General features: G+C 43.3%; 1 protein-coding gene across 2 annotated transcripts in view; it reads left to right on the top strand.

Annotated features, from left to right (window-relative positions):
• Positions 1 to 21,326, top strand: part of LOC139281067 (bromodomain-containing protein 8-like) — a 124,843-nt gene that overhangs the window by 97,172 nt on the left and 6,345 nt on the right. For both annotated transcript variants that reach the window (XM_070900974.1, XM_070900975.1), the window contains exons 27-28: positions 3,988 to 4,056; positions 12,883 to 13,060. In XM_070900974.1, the coding sequence (XP_070757075.1) occupies positions 3,988 to 4,056; positions 12,883 to 13,060 (247 nt within the window). The remainder of the gene's footprint in view (positions 1 to 3,987; positions 4,057 to 12,882; positions 13,061 to 21,326) is intronic.

Consider the following 21,326-nt stretch of genomic DNA (forward strand, 5'->3'; position numbering starts at 1 on the left):
TACCTGTCCACTAGCTTCTGGTGATTTGTGTACCTAGATACCCAAATTCCTTTGCTCCTCCACAGTTTCTAGTCTCTTGTGATTAAGAAAATATTCTGATTAGTCTTTCTTGGATCCAAAGTGATTACCTCACACTTCCATTCATTGAACTCCATCTGCCACAGTTTTACCCACTCAGTTAATCTGTCTGTGTTCTTTTGCAACTTCCTGGTCCCATCTATACAACTTGCTATGCCTCCTAATTGCATCCACAAACTCAGATATACAACGCTTTATTCATCTGATTCATTGATATAAATGGGGAAAAGCTGAGACCCTAGTTACAGATCCCTGGGGAAAACCACATCGCATTTTGCCAAAAAGTACACAGCAATCGTGGTATGTACTAGTTTTGTATATACCAAATACTAATTTGAATATTTCCCATTGTTTGTCTGTACGCTTACCCATTAACAGCTCAACCAAGTTTAATGTGGTCAATTATTTTTTCATCCCTTTGAAGTTTTACCTCACTTAAATTTAAAATCTTGGTTTGTGATTCTTGCTTCTCACACTCAATCTAATAACCAATGCAATCATATTGTGGGCACTATTTGCAAGATGTTCCCTTACAGTTAGATTGTTAACAGTCTCTTTCGTTACTCCTCACTAAATTCATTATGGTCTTCTCTCTTTGTCAGTTCTAAAACATATTGTTCCCAAAAAATGTCCCGAATACATTCCAGAAATGTATTGCCTTTACTGCTTGAGTTATTCTGCTTCTCCCAGTTTGTGAAAATTAAAATCTCCCATTATAATCACTTTTTGTTTCTGCTTTATTTATCTGTCAGGAGATCCGTAAACAACTCCCACCAGAGTCGTGCATGCTTTACAATTCCTTAGTTCTACTGTACTGTTTCCATTGCCTGTTCACTGCTACTGAAGCCTTTCTTTCTACTACTGTGATTGTGCCTTTTATCAATATTGCTGCTACTCCTTTCCCAATTTCCCTGCCCTTTCTGAAGATCCTACAGCTTGGGATATTGAGCTCTCAATCATGCCCAGGTCTCTACAATGGCTACTAAATCAATCCTTAAAGCTGAATTTGTGCTCCTAACTCACGTTTTATTTCTTAGGCTATGTGCATTCATATACCTAATTCTTATTTGGGTAATTGTCCCAACTCAACCATATATCCTGATGGTGTATTTCTAACACTTTTTGACATATCACACCTTTGGTTGCTAATGCTCTGTACATTGCTATACAGGCAATTAATGTTTTTATTTTTCATCACTCCATTTTTAACAGGTATTTTATTACTTCCTATAACCTTTTCTGTTCCTGTATTATTTAGATTATCCTTATCTCCTTTTGTACTCTGGCTTTGCTTTTATCCCCTCTTTTTTTTAAATCTTATTTTTCCATTCAAACCCTCTTACCTCTTTATTGGTTTAAAGTTCCTTCTTGGACCTTGCTGTGTGCAAATTGGCTGCCACGTTTCCAACATTACAACAGTGACTACACTTCAAAAAAAGTATCGTTGTAAAGTGCTATGGAATGTTCTGAGGTAATGAAAGGCACTATATAAATGCAAGTTCTTCCTTTTTCTAAGGAAGATGCTGTTTGTGTGGTTTGTGGATACCTGTTTGGAAGAGAATGAGAATGGGGACAAATACTATCATGCCCTTGAAGTATGTGGGGGAGGGAAAGGGGAGACCTTCTGTTTATCTTTCCTCATTTCCTCCATGCTCTAATATGCCAGGATGTCCAGGGCTACTTTCTGCAAGGGAGTCAATCAGCCATGATTCATGAGCCTTTCTTCCATTGGGACTGGTTTCCTTGAATTTTGTGTCATTTTGTCATACGAGCCGAAAAGTAGTCTTGCAATTCATGAAAGGACAGATATATGCCCAAATCTTTATGCCATTTAGTAGTGATGCACCATTGCAGCTAAGTTGTGTTGCACTGAGTGAAGCCAGTGGAGGAACTGAGTTTAGCGAGGCTATCACTTATATATTGCATCTGGAGTGTGGGATGCAGTGAAAATTGTGTGAGGGCTTGTATTGGCAAGGAGTACATTTAAAACAAAGTGACAAGAAACATTGATGGTGCATTAATTGTGTCCCTTGGAGATTCTGTAATGACATGCGCAGAAGTAACAGGCAATGATTGAGAGGACTGCCTCTACTACTTTTATCTAGAAACGACTGCACCACAGACATTGAGTGTTTCAATTTTTTTTTTAAATAACATTGCAGCACACAATATTCATGCCAGGGAGACTGCATCAGATTGGTCTACATTAAAACTATCGGTTGTTATCCAGGGGAGTTCATGGCTCATGCAGTTGGGCTCTCTGCTAATGCCGGTAGAGCTCCAAGCTTTTTAACAGGAAATTGCACAGCATCAGTGGCGTATGTGACTGGGGAAATCCTATTATAGTACCACCTACAGGCACCACAGGCCATTACAAATGGAACAGAAAAGAAGCACAATTAGCACAAAATCTCTATAAAGAATGCTGACAGGTGACAAGACACATCAATTTTAGTTATATATAGTTAGATAGATACTTGTGGATCTCCCATAGTGTTGCTTATGGTATGTTGGAGGATATTCTGTTTTATACAGATGAGAATTATGGAATGTAACAAAGAATGTAATATTTTGTTTCAGTGGGTGCTGTGTGCAAGCTGGCCTGACCCTTTAAGGTCTAATTGTGTAAATGTAATAACATTGACTTTAGGATGAGGAGGCTGCATTTCATCTGTGCACACATCCTGTCGACAAAACCGAAGAGAAATCTACATATATCTTATTAAAAATCTTACATCTTTGTGCATTTCCTGTCCACTTTTCTCATGATAAATTCCAATATCCCCATTTGTAAGGGGAAACTGCCTCTTATAACCCTGTAATTACACCCTCCTGTCAGTGGAGCTGTTGCAGTGCCATCACTGGCAGGAGGGTAGAATTACAGCATGCAAGTTTACATAAGCAGCTTCCATTATAAATGTGGACATAGGAACTTATAATGGAAATATAAAAATAAGGACAGAATATATGACTTTTTAAAATGGCACCTAAATTCAGTCTGTATGCCTTGCCTTCTTAACTTCCCTTCACCGGAAGACTACATATGATCTTGACTTCCCAAGGGATATTGACTAATACCTATTTTATATATGTATAGCCAAAACTGCAGTTAGTAGTAATGCAAATAACCAGCACAAAGCAATTAGTTAACACATCCAGAAATGCATCCCCAGGCTTTGCCCCCATTCCCTCACTATCAAACGCTAGGTTGTAGCCTTCTGCTCCCTTCACACTCTGACCTGGCCCCGAGCCTCCTTGTGCAAATGTGACCAGATGACACATTTCCCAAACTTCACTCTCAAAGAGAGGAGAGTCCATTTCTGGAGCTATCAAAAGTCTCGGGCCTGGAATCTGGCTCCCAATCTCCATGTCAGCTGAGCAGAAAAGGAGAGACCATATGAAAGATACAGAAAACAAAGCAAAAGACAAACGTTGAAAGAAACACAGAAGGGAAGACACTTGAGGAATAATTTTCCAACCTTGTGCTCCTGGAAAGCCCCTTGCCAGTAGGAGCACAGATTGAAAACTCTGGCACGTTTAACTTAATAGCCAGAAAATCGTGCACAGCTTACAACCGGACTTCTGGCATGTTCCAGGCAGGTGAAACTTGCTTCCACCCAAAGCGTGAATTTGGAAAATTGCCTTTAGAGGGAGAGAGAGTAGAGATACAGAAAGAAAGAATGAATGAATGAGAGACATACAGGAAGGGAGAGAGAGTAGCACTGTGGATCAACTGTATTACATATTATGGATTTCTTTATAAAGCAGCGTATTTTCTGACTTATATGAGAGATCTACTGGTAATGTTAGATCTTGAATTATTTGCTGCTTGTTCCTAGTTTAAAGCAGATGAAAACATGTATTTTTGTGCCAATGTATTTATTGTGCTGATTATCTCTGGAATTGCAGATTTGCTAGTCTGTTTCTGAACCCAGTAACTGAAGAACGAGTTCCTGGCTATCACAGCCGAGTGCACAGGTAAGAGAGTCAGGAATTCAGGGTAACACACCTGAGCGCACAGATTAAGAAAATAAAAAGTACAGAATAAGAAAAGCTTTTCTTAGTTCATGCCCATTTAACAGATCCAGTACAACTTCTTCTTGTTTCTACGTGCATTTATTTAATCACCCAGAGAATGTTTTAACGTCAATTAACAAAGAAAGTGAATCAGTACCTTTCTAGTTTTGTATCTCCATTATTCAAGCTGGCCAGTTACTTTCCATGAATAGGATTTGCATGGTTCAAAAGTACAGAACACTGTACAGGTACAATGTCCAGAATCCTCTGGACTGAGTCCGTGCTGATTTTTGGGGTTTTCCGGATTTCAGACAAGAAAATCAATAGACTGAAATCCGGAATCCTCGGGACCGAATCCGTGCCGGATTTCTGACTTTGCTGATCTTTTCCTGAAAAAAAGTATGCTGGTATAAATATGATACACTCAGACTGTGCTAATATCCAAAACCCCTCAAGCCCAGGCTGATTGAGAAGGCAGTTTAGCTGGTGTACCAGAGAAGGAGGTTTGTAAGATGGCCGATGCTGATTGGAGAATCCAGATTCTTTATTTTGAAGGATTAAATCACAATAGTATTAATGTTGGGGAAGTCCAGAACCAGGGGTCACAGTCTAAGGATAAGGGGTAAGCCATTTATGACCGAGATGAGGAGAAACTTCTTCACCCAGAGAGTGGTGAACCTGTGGAATTCTCTACCACAGAAAGTTGTTGAGGCCAATTCACTAAATATATTCAAAAAGGAGTTAGATGTAGTCCTTACTACTGGGGGGATCAAGGGGTATGGCGAGAAAGCAGGAATGGGGTACTGAAGTTGCATGTTCAGCCATGAACTCATTGAATGACGGTGCAGGCTCGAAGGGCCGAATGGCCTACTCCTGCACCTATTTTTCTCTGTGTTTCTATGTAAAGCCTAAAATATTAGGTAACCCTGCAAGTGTGGAAACAAAATGGGAATTCTCGGCAACACAGTCAATAGCTTAAATCAGTTCTGGAATGTAGCCAAGTGCATAGTAAATTTTAGAATACTAGTGATATAAACACAATTCTTTCTCGACATTTGACTTGCTTTGGCATTGCTTCCTTATCGTTGTAGCTCGATTACTGAGGTTCTTAAGTTTTCAGTTGTGACCAGGTTTCTTCTTTGGCTCATGCTCTTACTGGATTTCAAACTCTGTGTGTATCATGTTGCAGGGTATTTTTCCATACTAACTGTCACAACTTGTACCTTGGTTGCCTTCCCATTGGGCATACTTTTGAGAAATGCGAAGGCTGTCACAAACTCGGCAAAAAGGCGCAATGACAATTTAAATTTTGCAAGGCCATGCTGGAGACAGATGACTTAACTCCAGGCACACCTTCCACTTACCTGGAGTGCGATTCCCAGAGCAAAGCACAAGCACCGCAGCGAGTATCATGTAATTGGTCTGGGAAGGATAGTAATTGGTTTTGGGACCAAACTGATTCTTAGCTATGGCCAAAGTACCAAGCTTGTCTTTGACGAGAAGTTCCTTTACTGGTTTATGTAGCTGTCACCCTCACTCTCTCACTAGAGCAATGGGTTTCTTGCTGATCTATGCAGTGTAAAAATCTTAAAAGGTCAGATTGCTAGCCAGAGCATTCTCCATGTCTGTTCCAACTGATTGCATCATAAGCTTTTGCCCAATACACACATTTCTCTCCAACACACGAGCATTACTTCTCCAACTGAAGCTCATTGTGCCAGCTTGACATGTGGCCTCTCCACTGACATTTCCATCTTTGCTGACATAATTAAAAAGAAAGACTTTAGCAGCACATTGCATTGTCACTAGTCTCTGGGTAGAATATGACACACAGTTTTCATATCACTAAACAGTGTTAATGTTGTGACAATGACCATAAATACAGCAAACAGACCTAAACAGCAATGTAGCAGTAGCAGAACAAAGCCAAAAGATAGATTTGTCAGTACAGTACTGTATTCGCACTGACCACACTCGATCAGCTCCACTGGGCAGGCCACATAGTCCGTATGCCAGACACGAGACTCCCAAAGCAAGTGCTCTACGCGGAGCTTCTTCACGGCAAACAAGCCAAAGGTGGGCAGCGGTAACGTTACAAGGACACCTCAAAGCCTCCCGAATAAAGTGCGACATCCACACTGACAGCTGGGAGTCCCTGGCCAAAGACCGCCCTAAGTGGAGAAAGTGCATCCGGGAGGGTGCTGAGCACCTCGAGTCTCATCACCGAGAGTGTGCAGAAATCAAGCGCAGGCAACGGAAAGAGCGTGTGGCAAACCAGTCCCACCCACCCCTTCTCTCAACGACTGTCTGTCCCACCTGTGACAAAGTCTGTGGCTCTCGTATTGGACTGTTCAGCCATCAAAGAACTCACTTCAGGAGTGGAAGCAAGTCTTCCTAAATTCCGAGGGACTGTCTATGATGATGTCTGTATTAGTGGAAGAAATGATCTGCGTGGGAGTGAAATTCTTCTCTGTGCGCATGCAGTGATTTAAATGGAAACTTCAATGTTCACCTTTTTTAATACATTTACAAGAATGCATAATTTTACTCAACTTTCTGGTAGCTCATATATACGAGCTAAAAGTGAGTCAAAAATAACGAACAACTGGTTAGCCAATTGGAAAACACCTATAAGAATACTACTCAACTAACTTAGCGGCCACTTAACCAGCATAAACAGTTCACTGTGGGCCAATCCAACTGTAGAGTGTTCATTTTTGTGAAAAATGGAGGGACAGCAGAGAAGGTATAAATTAAATATAGAGGTGAGGATTGCAGATCATTGAAGATAATATGAGGGCCTGGCAAAGTGCTCGCTACAAAATGGAGGGTCAAGCCACCATTACCCTGAGAGTGACGCAAGGCGAGAGGATGTTGCATAGGAGTTTGGGATTATATACAGAAGAAGGTGTCAAGGTGAGAACTGGAAAAGATTGTGGATAAATATATCCTGTCGTGCAAGGAGCTTCCTTTACATGTAGGCAACTATTGGTGCCAAAAAAGTAAATTACAAGTAGCTGATCAGTTTGTTTGAGATATTAAACCTGAATTGATCCATTACATGTTGCAAATACGTAAAGGGGAAGTAACAAATGTGGTTGAGAATGAGTATAACACAAGAACCTAGTATGATGCAACAGAGAAAAATTGAAGACTGACTATCATTATTCACACATACAACTGACAATTGCAGTGCATTCACTCAGCTTTCAAACATTCTCACAAACCTGTGGGCAAAGTACTTTACATTCCAATAAGTTATGCATAAGGCTATAAAACTGCTTCTCCCTAAAATACACAGCACTTATTTAATGTATATTTATTTATCTTAGAGCAAATGTGTTTCAGCAGGTGCAAAGTAGTGACAGTTGCATCACAAAATGTGCCATGTACCTTCTGCATAGTAACAAGACCGAACATGTTTTTTTAAATTCTTGTTAGATATGCCAAAACTTCTGGAGCAACATGCTAGACTTAGCACAGCTTCACCACAGCACTTTCTGTCATTGCCACTTAATCACGTGAAGCACGCACCAGCCCAGAGATACACATTGAATGGTTTTAGCAATTTAGAAGAGGAATTCTGTGAGTAACGTTTTAATAAGAGGAAGGGTTCGAGGTGGTGGCTGAAGTAGTATCAGCTGTTGCTGAGCAGAGGCATAGCACTGCCATCAGTCACTCTTGAGTCACTTTGTGATTCAGACCTCATAACAGATAGCCATGGAGCGTGAAGGGTTACACTAACCTCCTTGCATTTCATGAAGCAATTTGAACACAGTTGGACAATATTGTGCAACAAAGGCTGAGCAGATCGAAACATAGAAAATAGGTGCAGGAGTAGGCCATTCGGCCCTTCGAGCCTGCACCGCCATTCAATGAGTTCATGGCTGAACATGCAACTTCAATACCCCATTCATGCTTTCTCGCCATACCCCTTGATCCCCCTCGTAGTAAGGACTACATCTACATCCTTTTTGAATATATTTAGTGAATTGGCCTCAACAACTTTCTGTGGTGGAGAATTCCACAGGTTCATCACTCTCTCTGGGTGAAGAAGTTTCTTCTCATCTCTGCCCTAAATGGCTTTTCCCTTATCCTTAGTCTGTGACCCCTGGTTCTGGACTTCCCCAACATTGGGAACATTCTTCCTGCATCTAACCTGCCTAAACCTGTCAGAATTTTAAACGTTTCTGTGAGATCCCCTCTCATTCTTCTGAACTCCAGTGAATACAAGCCCAGTTGATCCAGTCTTTCTTGATAGGTCAGTCCCGCCATCCCGGGAATCAGTCTGGTGAACCTTCGCTGCACTCCCTCAATAGCAAGAATGTCCCTTCCTCAAGTTAGGAGACCAAAACTGTACACAATACTTCAGGTATGGCCCCACTAAGGCCCTGTACAACTGTAGTAACACCTCCCTGCCCCTGTACTCAAATCCCCTGAAAGCCAACATGCCATTTGCTTTCTTAACCGCCTGCTGTACCTGCATGCCAACCTTCAATGACTGATGTACCATGACACCCAGGTTTCGTTGCACCTCCCCTTTTCCTAATCTGTCACCATTCAGATAATAGTCTGTCTCTCTGTTTTTACCACCAAAGTGGATAACCTCACATTTATCCACATTATACTTCATCTGCCATGCATTTGCCCACTCACCTAACCTATCCAAGTCACTCTGCAGCCTCATGGCATCCTCCTCGCAGCTCTCACTGCCACTTAACTTAGTGTCATCCGCAAATTTGGAGAGACTACATTTAATCCCCTCGTCTAAATCATTAATATACAGTGTAAACAGCTGGGGCCCCAGCACAGAACCTTGTGGTAACCCACTAGTCACTGCCTGCCATTCTGAAAAGTACCCATTTACTCCTACTCTTTGCTTCCTGTCTGCCAACCAGTTCTCAATCCATGTCAGCACACTACCCCCAATCCCATGTGCTTTAACTTTGCACATTAATCTCTTGTGTGGGACCTTGTCGTTGAGCAGCATCAGTGAAGGGGAGACCTTGGGTACATAAGTATCAAGCACAGTAACATGCACTCACTAACAACTAAGCGAAGTACACAGTCCATTACATCTCCATGACATGATAATGGCCAGCTTCAACACGCTTGGAGACTTGACTCTAGAAAACCATGAACGAGGAATTCAGAGACCTCATGTCAGTACAATGCAGGTGAAGCTTTCATGCTTTTCAGACCGAGAGGTCCCTTTCGGGCTTTTGGTCATCTTGATGACATTAGCTGGCAAGTTCTCGGTGAACTAGCACACAGAGACCACGTGTAGGTTGTTATCAGCTAAACAGCACAATGAGGACGGTGTCAGGGACGCTCAAGACTATTCCAACTGAATGGCTCCCAGTGCTGTTCCATAATGCCCCGCCTGCCATTTACTGCGACGCCATCGTGCTCCATGAGGTGGAAGAAATCATGAGCAACACCAACCTTCCTATTCACTAAGACTTGGAAAAACCCACCACGAAAGCGTTTAAAATTACGTCGGCCAATCTGGGTAACAGCAGCCAATATTCATGCAACTGGTATCGACCCACTGTCCAGATGGACGGAATCGTGGTACACATGCAAATAAAGAACCAACACCTCATCGCTGACCCAACAGCAGAGGTCCCTGGCTTCGACCTCCTTCGAAGACAGTGGACAGTGCTCAACCGAATACACACAGGGATGGATGATGTGGCCACCTGCTCCACAAAGTATACCATTTACACCTTCCTTGATGAGGTCAACATCATTGCCATTGATACACAAGTTGTCTCATCATCATGGACGGTCCCTCGTATCGAGGATGACTTGCTTCCGTGCCAAAAAGGGATGAGTTCACAGGTGTTTCAATGAAGGACCTAATATTGCAGGTCCTGAATTACATGTTGAAGGGTGGAAGATGACTGTGCATGGATTTTTTTAACGTGGTGATCGTTGCACACCAGCCACCACACGGGCTTAACAGAGCTAGGTCTTGGTCCTGTGGCAAGGATTAACCAAGACAACTGGAGACCAGCTGCATGGATCTAGTCTGCGCACATATTGTAGTGCTGCCCCTGGGCTCTCACCCCTTCTGGGCCCCAAACTCACGCCTCTCTTGGGCCCCGATCACGTCGCTCCATGATCACTTGACGCTCCTGCGCCCCAACTTTGCCGCTCCTGCTGTACCTGTCCAATCTTGGTGACGTCCAATCCAGTCGTCCTCTTCACAGCCGTCGCTCTCCAGCATGCGCTATACCTTAAAATGGTACACAAGTTGTCTAGGTTAGTAGTAGAGCTACTTTTGTAAATTAGTGGAAACATAGCAGAAAGTTCAGGTCAATAAGTTTAATTTAAGTTGCCGTGGGTTTTTTCGATGCAATTCACCCAAAATTGGCCAAACCAGCGCAAAGGATCGCGGAATTTTAAGCACAAATTACGTTTAGCGCAAATCAGGTTTTTGCGATCTTTTGCACTAAGTTTAAAAACATGGCGCTGGAGCCGTGCCCCCAATCATATTGATCACCATTGCGAGTTTCCACTCATTTTGCTTGTTTTCAGGCCTTCTTGGGAGACTCTTAAAAAATTATGTTGGATTCTTTAGGCGCAAGGACACACGTTTTAAAAGCTGTTGAATACAATTTTAAAAAATTTACTAAAACTGATTATCTCAATATAACTAGCAAAAGGTTCTGTATAGTTTTTTTTGTCATTTTCATTTATTTAAAAGTGGGTTATTCACAGGTGGTGAACTAGACACTCTGATTAAATATGCTTATTTTTTGATAAATTCATTTTCAGCTGTAGTAATAAAACTGCACCAAATTACAATTCTCACACATCAAGGAATATTTTTTAAAGCATAATATTACATTCTTAAACCCAATTGCGCTGGTTCGTGGCAGATTTTACGTTCGCCAATATGCAAATTAGTTTGAGCAGAAACCCGACTAAAAAAATGTTTTCAAAACCAGCGCAATATTGGCGCAATTTGCGTCCAGATTGCCACTTGCGCCCAAAGTAGAAACTCTACCCCTATACATGCTTTGTGGCCCTTTCATAACCCTCTAAGTAGCACACTATTGAAGCCAGTTGTTAGGGAGTCAAAATATTTTGTACACAGGAACAGGAGTAAGCCATTTAGCCCCTCGAGCCTAATGCATGTGTGTTGTAGAAAATAAATTTTATTTTAGTCAACTTTTTGGATGATTAGAGCATTGATCACAGGATATTGGGTTGTAATTTAAGATGGCACTAAACACTAGGTAAATTTTGACACCACTCTCCATATAATGTACAACAACTTTGCGATGTTAGACCTTAGATGACTACAAAGTGCTTCAGGTTTCTATTGTTGTCATATGAACCCCTCAATTGTATTCAAAAACAAAAATGCTGGAAACACTCGTCAATCAGCACCTCTAGAGAGAACATGTAAGTTAATATTTTAGTGTAACCTTTCATCAGAACTTCGATTGTATTTTTATATACAGTATTGTAAACCAGCGCACACTCAAAGCCACATTGAGAATGTGTATCATTAACAGTGTGGGCTGGAAGGCAAGCATGAGCAAATGTGCGCACACACTATTAACTGTTGCTTAACAATCTGGGTGCTGTTTCCTGAATTAAAGAGATATTCTTGGTCAACAGAGCAGCTTTGATTGTACACTTTCAATCAGGGACATCATTTTGAATAAAAAATTTCAAACATACAAATCACCAACTAAGTTAACTTAAAATAAAAACAGAAAATACTGAGCAGGTCAGGCAGCATTTGTGGAGAGAGAAACAGACAAAGGGTCATTGATCTGAAACATTAACTCGGTTTCTCTCTCCTCAGATGCTGCCTGACCTGAGTATTTCCAGCATTTTCTGTTTTTATTTCCGATTCCAGCAACCGCAGTACAGCTATTTTGCTTTGACCTTAAAAATAAAGTGTTATGTTATGGCAGTTTACAATATTTATTTTATCGTTCTGTTGAGTGATTTTTTGAAACTTTCCCACATACCAGCACTCTTCAGGTAATTGCGAGAGGGATGGAGTACAAAAGCAGGGAGGTCCTGCTGCAACTGTATAGGGTATTGGTAAGGCCGCATCTGGAGTACTGCGTGCAGTTTTGGTCACCTTACTTAAGGAAGGATATACTAGCCTTGGAGGGGGTACAGAGACGATTCACTAGGCTGATTCCGGAGATGAGGGGGTTACCTTATGATAGATTGAGTAGACTGGGTCTTTACTCGTTGGAGTTCAGAAGGATGAGAGGTGATCTTATAGAAACATTTAAAAATAATGAAAGGGATAGACAAGATAGAGGCAGAGAGGTTGTTTCCACTGGTCGGGGAGACTAGAACTAGGGGGCACAGCCTCAAAATACGGGGGAGCCAATTTAAAACCGAGTTGAGAAAGAATTTCTTCTCCCAGAGGGTTGTGAATCTGTGGAATTCTCTGCCCAAGGAAGCAGTTGAGGCTAGCTCATTGAACGTATTCAAATCACAGATAGATTTTTAACCAATAAGGGAATTAAGGGTTACGGGGAGAGGGCGGGTAAGTGGAGCAGAGTCCACGGCCAGATCAGCCGTGATCTTGTTGAATGGCGGAGCAGGCTCGAGGGTCAAGATGGCCTACTCCTGTTCCTAATTCTTATGTTCTTATAACCTGCAGTGTTCCAATGAGGACGTCTCTGTGCACCAGCACAAAATTGTGCCTGCTGCCAAGAATTGTTCTGTGTAAGACATCACCTGTGTATCCTTCAATTGTCTGTCTATTTTGCAGCCAGTTTTTGTTGCATCTGTTTATTACAGACCAATGGATTTATCCAATATAAAGAGAAACATCAGAAAAGGGCTGATTCGCACAACAGCAGAATTCCAGCGGGATATCATGCTGATGTTTCAGAATGCGGTAATGTACAACAGCTCCGATCATGACGTTTATCATAAAACTGTGGAAATGCAGCGAGATGTCTTGGAACAGATCCAGGTATGACACATGGGTCCTTCTCCAATAAACTTTATTTATCTCAGTTTTATTGTCTTTAGAATAAAATTCAAACGAAGCACTGAAGTGTAATATGATCGGCCAACTTGAAATAACAACTTGGCCCTGTTTGATTATTTTGGGTAAGTTAATAAGAAATTATAAACCTAGTAGACAAACCTGTAGTACAGTATATCTGACTGATGGCAGTATATTACAATGATTATTTTATGATGTGAAAGATGCAGAACTTGTGACTGTCATCAGCTTATTTTATTTAAAAACTGAATTTTTTTGTGGCACTTAGTGAGGGGTGTTAATCCCAGGAAGTAGAATATTTTCCACTTTGGGTACACAGTAACAGTATCAGCATCAAGCGTGTCCAGGTCCGATATAGTACATTAAATGCAAAGTAAAGCTCTCTCTATCTTGTCCAACAATGTGTCTGAATTCCAACTTCGGCAGAACATCCATTACTGCACCAGTGTGTAACATTTATTCATTTCCACTCTATATAGTCTCTAAGTGATATGACCAGTTTAGGGCAGTGGGATGACTATCATTCATCTACTTAATTCACCTGGGAGAGTGGAATCTCATTCACACGTCCTTCTCAAGCTGGAAGAGCAAGAAGACATGTCCGATTCTTGGTTGTCCATAACTACCATCAAAGCCATGTTGGTCTACCAGCGGGTGGTGTAGTTCAGATATGATCAGTTGGACAGTCGATTTTCACATCCACACTGCAGCCTTCCAACTTCTCATGTTATGTCTGAGTGCACTGCTACTCGTAACCTTGCTGAAATGGAAGTATGCAAATTTGAGTGAGCTCAAGGATTCTAATTTGTGACCATTTGTTCAGGATTTGAAATGTCATCTGCTTGAACTACCTGATGTACCTAATGGCATTGACCTTCTGTTTATGCTAAATTATTTTAAAATGTTATTTTTAAATTTTAATTTTCTACTAATCATAGCAAACGATGACTGTGCCAGTAGTGGTGCTCGTGAATGGGGCATTTTTTCACTTTCTGCTCCACTTGTCCAATGTTAAGCACTCTCCTGTTGAGTATATTGAGGGTTAGGATGCAGGATGAAATTCTTCAATATTGCATCAACGATGTACAATGCCTTGATCCAATCATGATTATATCCTCTGAGACTACCAAGTTTGTGCCACAGCCTCCAGGTTGAGACTACCAATATAGTCAGCAGGGACAGAGAGATTGTATTCAAGACCAGGTCTTGGAGGTAAAAGGACAATGCTCTAAGATACTACCTATCATATATTAAAAATAGTGAGTGGTTTCACCACTATAGTGGTGGTGCCATTTTTAAATGGTGAAAAGCTAGGAACAGTTTTTTGAATGATAAGGGAGTGTAGGATTATGGGGAGCAGGCAGGGAAGTGTTGGGACCAAGATCAGATCAGCCATGATCTTGTTGAATGGCAGAGCAGGCTCGAGGGGTCAAATGGCCTACTCCTGCTCCTATTTCTTATGTAACAGTGGAGGTCTAAAGAGATTTAGGGATCTATGTACACAGATCACTAAAAGGTAGTCAGGAACAAAAAAAAAAATTTTTTTTAAAGCTAATGGAATGTTGGCCTTTATATCTAGAGCACTAGAATATAAAGGCAACGAAGTTTTGCTACAGCTATACAAAGCCCTGGTTAGACCACATCTGGAGTCCTGAGTACAGTTCTGGACCCTGCATCTTAGGAAGGATATATTGGTCTTGGAAGGAGTGCAGCGCAGATTCAACAGAACATTACCAGGGCTCCAAGGGTTAAATTATGAGATTATACAAACTGGGCTAATATTCCCTGAATATCGAAGGATATCAAAGATTTAATTAAGGTTTTTAGGATTTTAAAATAAATTGATACAAATTCTGCTGGTGGGAGAGTCTAGGACAAAAGGACCTAACCTTAAAATCAGTACTAGGCCTTTGAGGAGGGAAGTTAGGAAACACTTTCTCTCTCAGGATGGTAGAAGTGTGGAACACTCTCGCACAAAGAACAGTAAATGCTAGCTCAAATTATTTTAAATCCAAGATTAATAGATTTTTGCTAGCCAAGGGTATTAAGGGATATGGAGCCAACACGGGTGGATGGAGTTCGGATACAGATCAGCCATGATCTCATTGAATGGCGGAACAGGCTCAAGGAGCTGAATGGCCTACTTCTGTTCCTATGTATTGCACCTGTAGGTGGTACAGTGAGCATAGCATTATCCCACATAACATTACATGACTGTCAATCAACTGAACTTGAGCCCTTTGTCAATTGTATCTGCAGTATTTAACATTCACCACAGAGTGGCGCTGTAGTAGTCTATTTCCCCAAGAACAGCAGACATCTTGCTCAAGTGAATCCATTGTTCTCACCTCAGTACCCCAAAGAAATTGGTGTTTGTATTCCCTAATCCTTTTTTTTTGTTTCGTGTGGGTTCAGCTTGCCAGTACTTTCTGTTCGTGATGGTTTTGTCACTGCTGCTGTGCTTCTCTTTCCTCAGCATTTATTGAATGGCAATCACAGAAACTGAGCCATTCTAACTGCTACTACTACTAAACATGATGGAGAAAGCACTATTGGTGTGGATTCATGACCTCATTTATCTGCAAGGAGGAGAACATGCCAGGAGATCTCAGACGCTGTAATCGTGACCACCTTCAAGAAAGGTGACAAGTCCGACTGCAGTAACTACAGAAGAGTCTCCCTCCTGTCAGCCATCGGGAAAGTCATCACAAGAATCCTCCTCAATCGTCTTCTCCCTGTGGCTGAAGAGCTTTTTCCAGAGTCGCAATGCTGATTCCACCCACTAAGGGCACAATGGACATGATCTTCACTGTGCGGCAAATACAAGAGAAATGCAGGGAATAGCACCAACCCTTATACATGGTGGCCTTTGACACTCAACCATGAGGGATTATGGAGTGTCCTCCTCCAATTCGGCTGCCCTCAAAAGTTTGTCACCACTCTCCACCTGCTCCACAATGACATGCAAGCCGTGATCTCCAATGGATCTACCACAGACCCATTCCACGTTCGGACCGGGATCAAGCAGGGCTGTGTCATCGCACAATCGCTCTTCTCGATCTTCCTTGCTGCAATGCTCCATCTCCCCTTCAACAAGCTCCCTGCTGGAGTGGAACTAAATTGCAGGACATGCAGAAATCTGTTCAACATCCGCCGCCTCCAGGCCAGATCCAAGGTCATCCCATCCTCTGTCATTGAATTCGAATACGCAGACGACGCTTGTGTCTGCGCAGTCGGAGGCCGAACTCCAAGCCATCGTCAACACCTTCACCGAGGAGTACGAGAGCATGGGCCTTACACTAAACATCCGTAAGACAATGGTCCTCTATCAACCTGCCCCTGCCATACAACACTGCCCCAGTTATCAACATCCACGACAAGGCCTTGGACAACGTGGACCATTTACCATACCTCTGGAGTCTATTTCAAAAAGGGCAAACATCGACGACGCGGTCCAACACTACCTTCAGTGTGCCAGTGCAGCCTTCAGTCGCCTGAGGAAGAGAGTGACCAGGACCTCAAATCCGGCACCAAGCTCAAGGTCTACAGGGCAGTAGTGACACCCGCCCTCCTATGTGGCTCAGAGACATGGACCATGTACAGAAGGCACCTCAAAACACTGGAGAAGTACCACCAACGCTGCCTCCACAAGATCCTACAAATCCATTGGCAGGATAGGCGCATCAACATTGGTGTTCTCGCTCAGGCCAACCAGCATCGAAGCATTGACCACACTCGATCAGCTCCGTTGGACGGGCCACATCATCCGCATGCCTGACGTGAGACTCCCAAAACAAGCACTCAACTCGGAGCTTCGACACGGCAAGTGAGTCCCAGGTGGACAGAGGAAATGTTTCAAGGACACACTCGAGGCCTCCTTGAAAAAGTGCAACATCCCCACAGACACCTAGGAATCCCTGGCCCAACACCGCTCAAAGTGGAGGAAAGGCATCCGGGAAGGCGCTGAACACCTCGAGTCTCTTCGCTGAGAGCAAGCTGAAGCCAAATGTTGACAGCGGAAGGAGCGCGCGGCAACCCAGGCCCCCCACCCACCCGTTCCTTCAACCACCATCTGCCCCACCTGTGATCGAGATTGTAGGTCCCGCATTGGACTCTTCATTCACCTGAGAACTCCGTTTTAGTGTGGAAGCAAGTTATCCTCGATTCCGAGGGACTGCCCAAGAAGACGACTGGCTGTTTAGCTGCCTTCCTACAATCACTTGCTTGCAGTACTGCAGCCTCGTCGCTCTCTGGTGCTGCCCCCAATAGTCCTGTGGTGACCAGAAGGAAAAATTGATTGTGCTGCTTCTACTCATCCCTATGATCGGCCTCAACAGCCTTGTATATAAGTAATCAGCGATGCCCTGATGCTTTGTTTAATTTTCCCTGGTGAAGCGCCAATCTTGAATTACTGGTGAACAACAGCAAGCATTTATATTGCGTCTTTATAGTGCCGTAACCTGCAAGGCTACGGACCAAGAGCTGGAAAGTGGGATTAGGCTGGATAGCTCTTTTTCGGCCGGCACAGCCACAATGTGCCGCTTGGCTTCCTTCTGTGCTGTAAATTTGTATGATTCTCCCACTTGCCCTTCCTGCATACCTTCCCCCACAAGCCCCATTCTCACCTCCTATCTTTGCAATTTTACCTCATCCCTGGTGCAATTATTCTCCACCTTTTACCCCTCCTTAACTTAAGACTGCACTTAGTCACGGGAGATCAACTAGTACTATTTAATTCCCTAAATTCTAATTCAGATAGGATATGAGGAACCTACATCAGGTTTCCTTACCGTAAAGGACATAGGATGTACAGAATCTTCTGCTTGCTTATACTGTAGCTGGAATAGAGGCAGTACAGAAGAAATCTGTATCCTTCTTGCCTAATGCACCTGTCTTATAGAATAGGTTAAAAAATGTTAGTAATATAAATCACATATAAATAAAATGTTTCTGTGCTTTATTTTACCCTTTTCTTAATGTGTTTTTCCCGCTTTGGCTGTTCATCGATATCAACCTCTCGCTGGACAGTTGTTCATGAACTTCTGTGGAAATTTCCATGGTAAACCAATTTCCATGGTGAGCCAATTCATTCTCTATAAACAAAAGCCATGTTTGTGGAAATTCTGAACTAAATGAATCCATCCTCTTAAACAGCAGCTATGTTTTGGGGACAAGCAGTTAAGCTAAGTGACTGCTTGTTCATCTGGCAAAATACTTGTTTGTAGAAACACTCTTTCCCTCTTTTAGGGCTCAATTTTGCCCAAGCCTGTTTTCTGGCGTTTTGCCAGAGTTATGCCTGTTTTTCTAGGCCAGAAATGCGCCGTAAATATTTTGCCAAAGTTTCCCCGATCTATAATTCAAATTTGGTGCCGCGCAGCATGTCCAGTTGCCTTGAGGCGTGGAGCCTGCTGTCTGCGCCAAAAAAAATGATGCTGCACCTTCTGCACATGTGCGACAAAAGAAGTTAAGTTTTTGACGTTTGCGATGAACACGCATGCGCAGTACAGCTGAGTTGGCAATCGGCCATTTTTAAAGTGCCAGTTGTGTGTGTTCCAAGTGCTGCGTGAGAGCATTGGAAAAATCATAGCTGCAGCAATACGAGATGCAACATGGTGCAAGGACCAAAAATTTCTTGCAGGATGAAGTGGAGACACTAGTTACTGTGATTGAGAACAGATGGCAGGAGCTGGACACCAGCAGAAGTCACACAAAAGTTCCACCCAAAGCAATGAAGAAACGGTAGAACCAAGTTGCAGAAGATTACTGCGCAATGGTGACCACCCCGAGATCTGGAGACCAGTGTAAAAGGAAGTGGTAGACCTTGGTCAAGTAGTTAGTGTAAGTAATATTTTCATCATTTCAATGCAATTGTAAATACCAACTGTATGTGTCCCACCCAGCAGAAAGACACCCTCTTTAAAAAGTTGCGTTTTCATCTTTGCAGAGAAAAGTGGCACAAACAAACGAGAAAGAACCCGAACAGGAGGAGGCTCGGCAAAACTAGTGTCATTGATACCCTTGGAAGACAGGGTCACTGTTTTGATGGGTCCTGCCTGGAGAAAAGCAATCATCACTGCACAAGCTGGGCCCTCACATGAGGGAGAGGGTAAGTCCTGCAAATTCCACCGTCTGCCTTTGCTAAATGTTAAGTACTGCGCGGGCTAGCTATGCTTTGGTTCCTGGGGATGTCTCCGTCAGCTACCCTTCAGTTGATGCAATGTGCTATCAGTCATCGTGGTCCTTCAAATCAGCCTGCTGCCTGGCCTGCGCTGTGTGAGCCTACTCATGCCACCCACCCTGTCCCCCTCCTCTGTGCTAACCATTTGTCTGTGTTCTGTTATATTTTGCAGAACTTGAGGCCGACCCTGACGATGTAGAAGAAAATTTAGACCAGGATAACATCTTCGATTCCAACCCTGTTTTACTGACTTTGGAGGAGGTGCCGCTCATTGCGGTGGCAGCCCCTTCCGTGACTAGTGGTTTAAGTGGTGGTGGGACGTTCCATGGTTTCTGAATATCCGAGGTTATGGGTCCCAGTGGTGGGGTGCAGCGAGGCACACTCAGGGCCCCATCTTCGGAGGTTGCAGGTCCCAGTGGTGTGGTGCAGCAGGGTAAACCCGGTGCTCCACTATCCCAGGCTGCGGGTCCCAGTGGGGGAGTGCGAGCCACGCCCGTGGGGAGGAGGGAAATGAGAGCTCGACCATGCTATCCTGAGTTGCAGGATCTAACAGATGTAGTTCACATGATGTCATTGAGAACGGAGAGCATTGACCTTACCTAATCACTCCTGGACACCATCAGTGGGGGTGAGTGATGAGGTAGCAGGACTGTCTGGAAAAGTAACAGCAATATCATGAGAAATGTGAACGATGTCTGGAACCATAAGTGAGGGAATAGTGACCATGAGGGAGGGAATGTCAGAGGTAACTGATGCGCTGTCGGTGACCATCAGGGAAGGAATGTCAGAGATAGTGCCAACCACATCACTGACCGAGGGAGGGAATGTTGCAGGTCGTTGAGACACTGTCAGGGCGCATGAGGGACGGCATGTTGGAGTTAGCTGCTGCAATAAGGGAACACGCCCAGACCCTGCACCCATTGACAGAATCAACTGCAACTCCCACTCCAATCCCCACACCAGCCTCTGAAGAGCCCAAAGCTGGGCCCTCCACATTGCTGCCTGCCGCCCCACCCAACAGGTGCGCACTACCCGAGATCTTAGAAAGAATAAGCTTGGTACCAACCCCAGAAACGCTGTGCCACCACCTGCGGGCAGGGGTAGTGGAGTCACCAAGAACAAGCGCGGCGAGCGGTCTTAGAATAAGGTGGAGGAGAGATGGGCGCAAGTACAAACCGTTAAACTTTTGAATAAAATATATTTTACATTAAAACTGAATCATTGTCATTATTTCGATTTATTAAAACTTCTCCCCTTTCCCCCCCGCCAACTAATTGCAGTCTTGTGATTTCTCTCTTTCCCCCCACCTTACCCAAACTCATTGCAGTCTTCAAAAGCCTTCCGATCGGCACCTCGCTCCCCGGGCTCGGTGTGTAAGCCTTCCGATTGGTCGGCACCTCCCCCCCCCCACCCCCCCCCCCCCCCCCCCGGGCTTGTTTTCTGGCCAAGCCCCAAGCCTGTGTCCAGGCGCGGGGATGATTCTGCCGGCCAAAGCTACGACCCTCCAGCCCTGCTTGAAGACGTTCGGTGGTGGCGCGTGAATAAAAAAAAATGAAAACTTCTGAAATCCAAAAAACTTCCATTTACTACTTTGACAGGTTTAAAAAAAAAAAGTGAACTTTATTAATTTTTTTTTAAAAAGAGTGTTCTTGACTCCCTCCAAAATCTTCGATTTAAAAACAATGGCGTCTTTCAGTGCCGATTTGTCAATGTGCGCTGCTTTCTAGTAACTCACCAGAAGGTTTTTTGGGAGTGGCTGGATACGCTGACCTAGGAGGAAAATTTTTTGGTGAAAAATTATGAAAACCGGCACAGACATGAAGGAATGCCCCCTATTACGTTAAAAAAAATTCACCTAGAAAAATCGTAACTAACTCAGTTATGCTGGCGCAGATCGCAGGGGGAAACTTTGAAAAAAATAAATACACCAGAAAAAACGGCGCAAATGACCTGGGAAAATTGAGCCCTTAATATGGCATATTTCTTTAAAATGAAACATTCCACAAGATAGCACACTGATCTTGAGTGCTGGAGCCAAAAAGAACATAAATG

The sequence above is a fragment of the Pristiophorus japonicus genome, chromosome 15, assembly GCF_044704955.1.
Source record: "Pristiophorus japonicus isolate sPriJap1 chromosome 15, sPriJap1.hap1, whole genome shotgun sequence".
NCBI classification, from domain to species: domain Eukaryota; kingdom Metazoa; phylum Chordata; class Chondrichthyes; family Pristiophoridae; genus Pristiophorus; species Pristiophorus japonicus.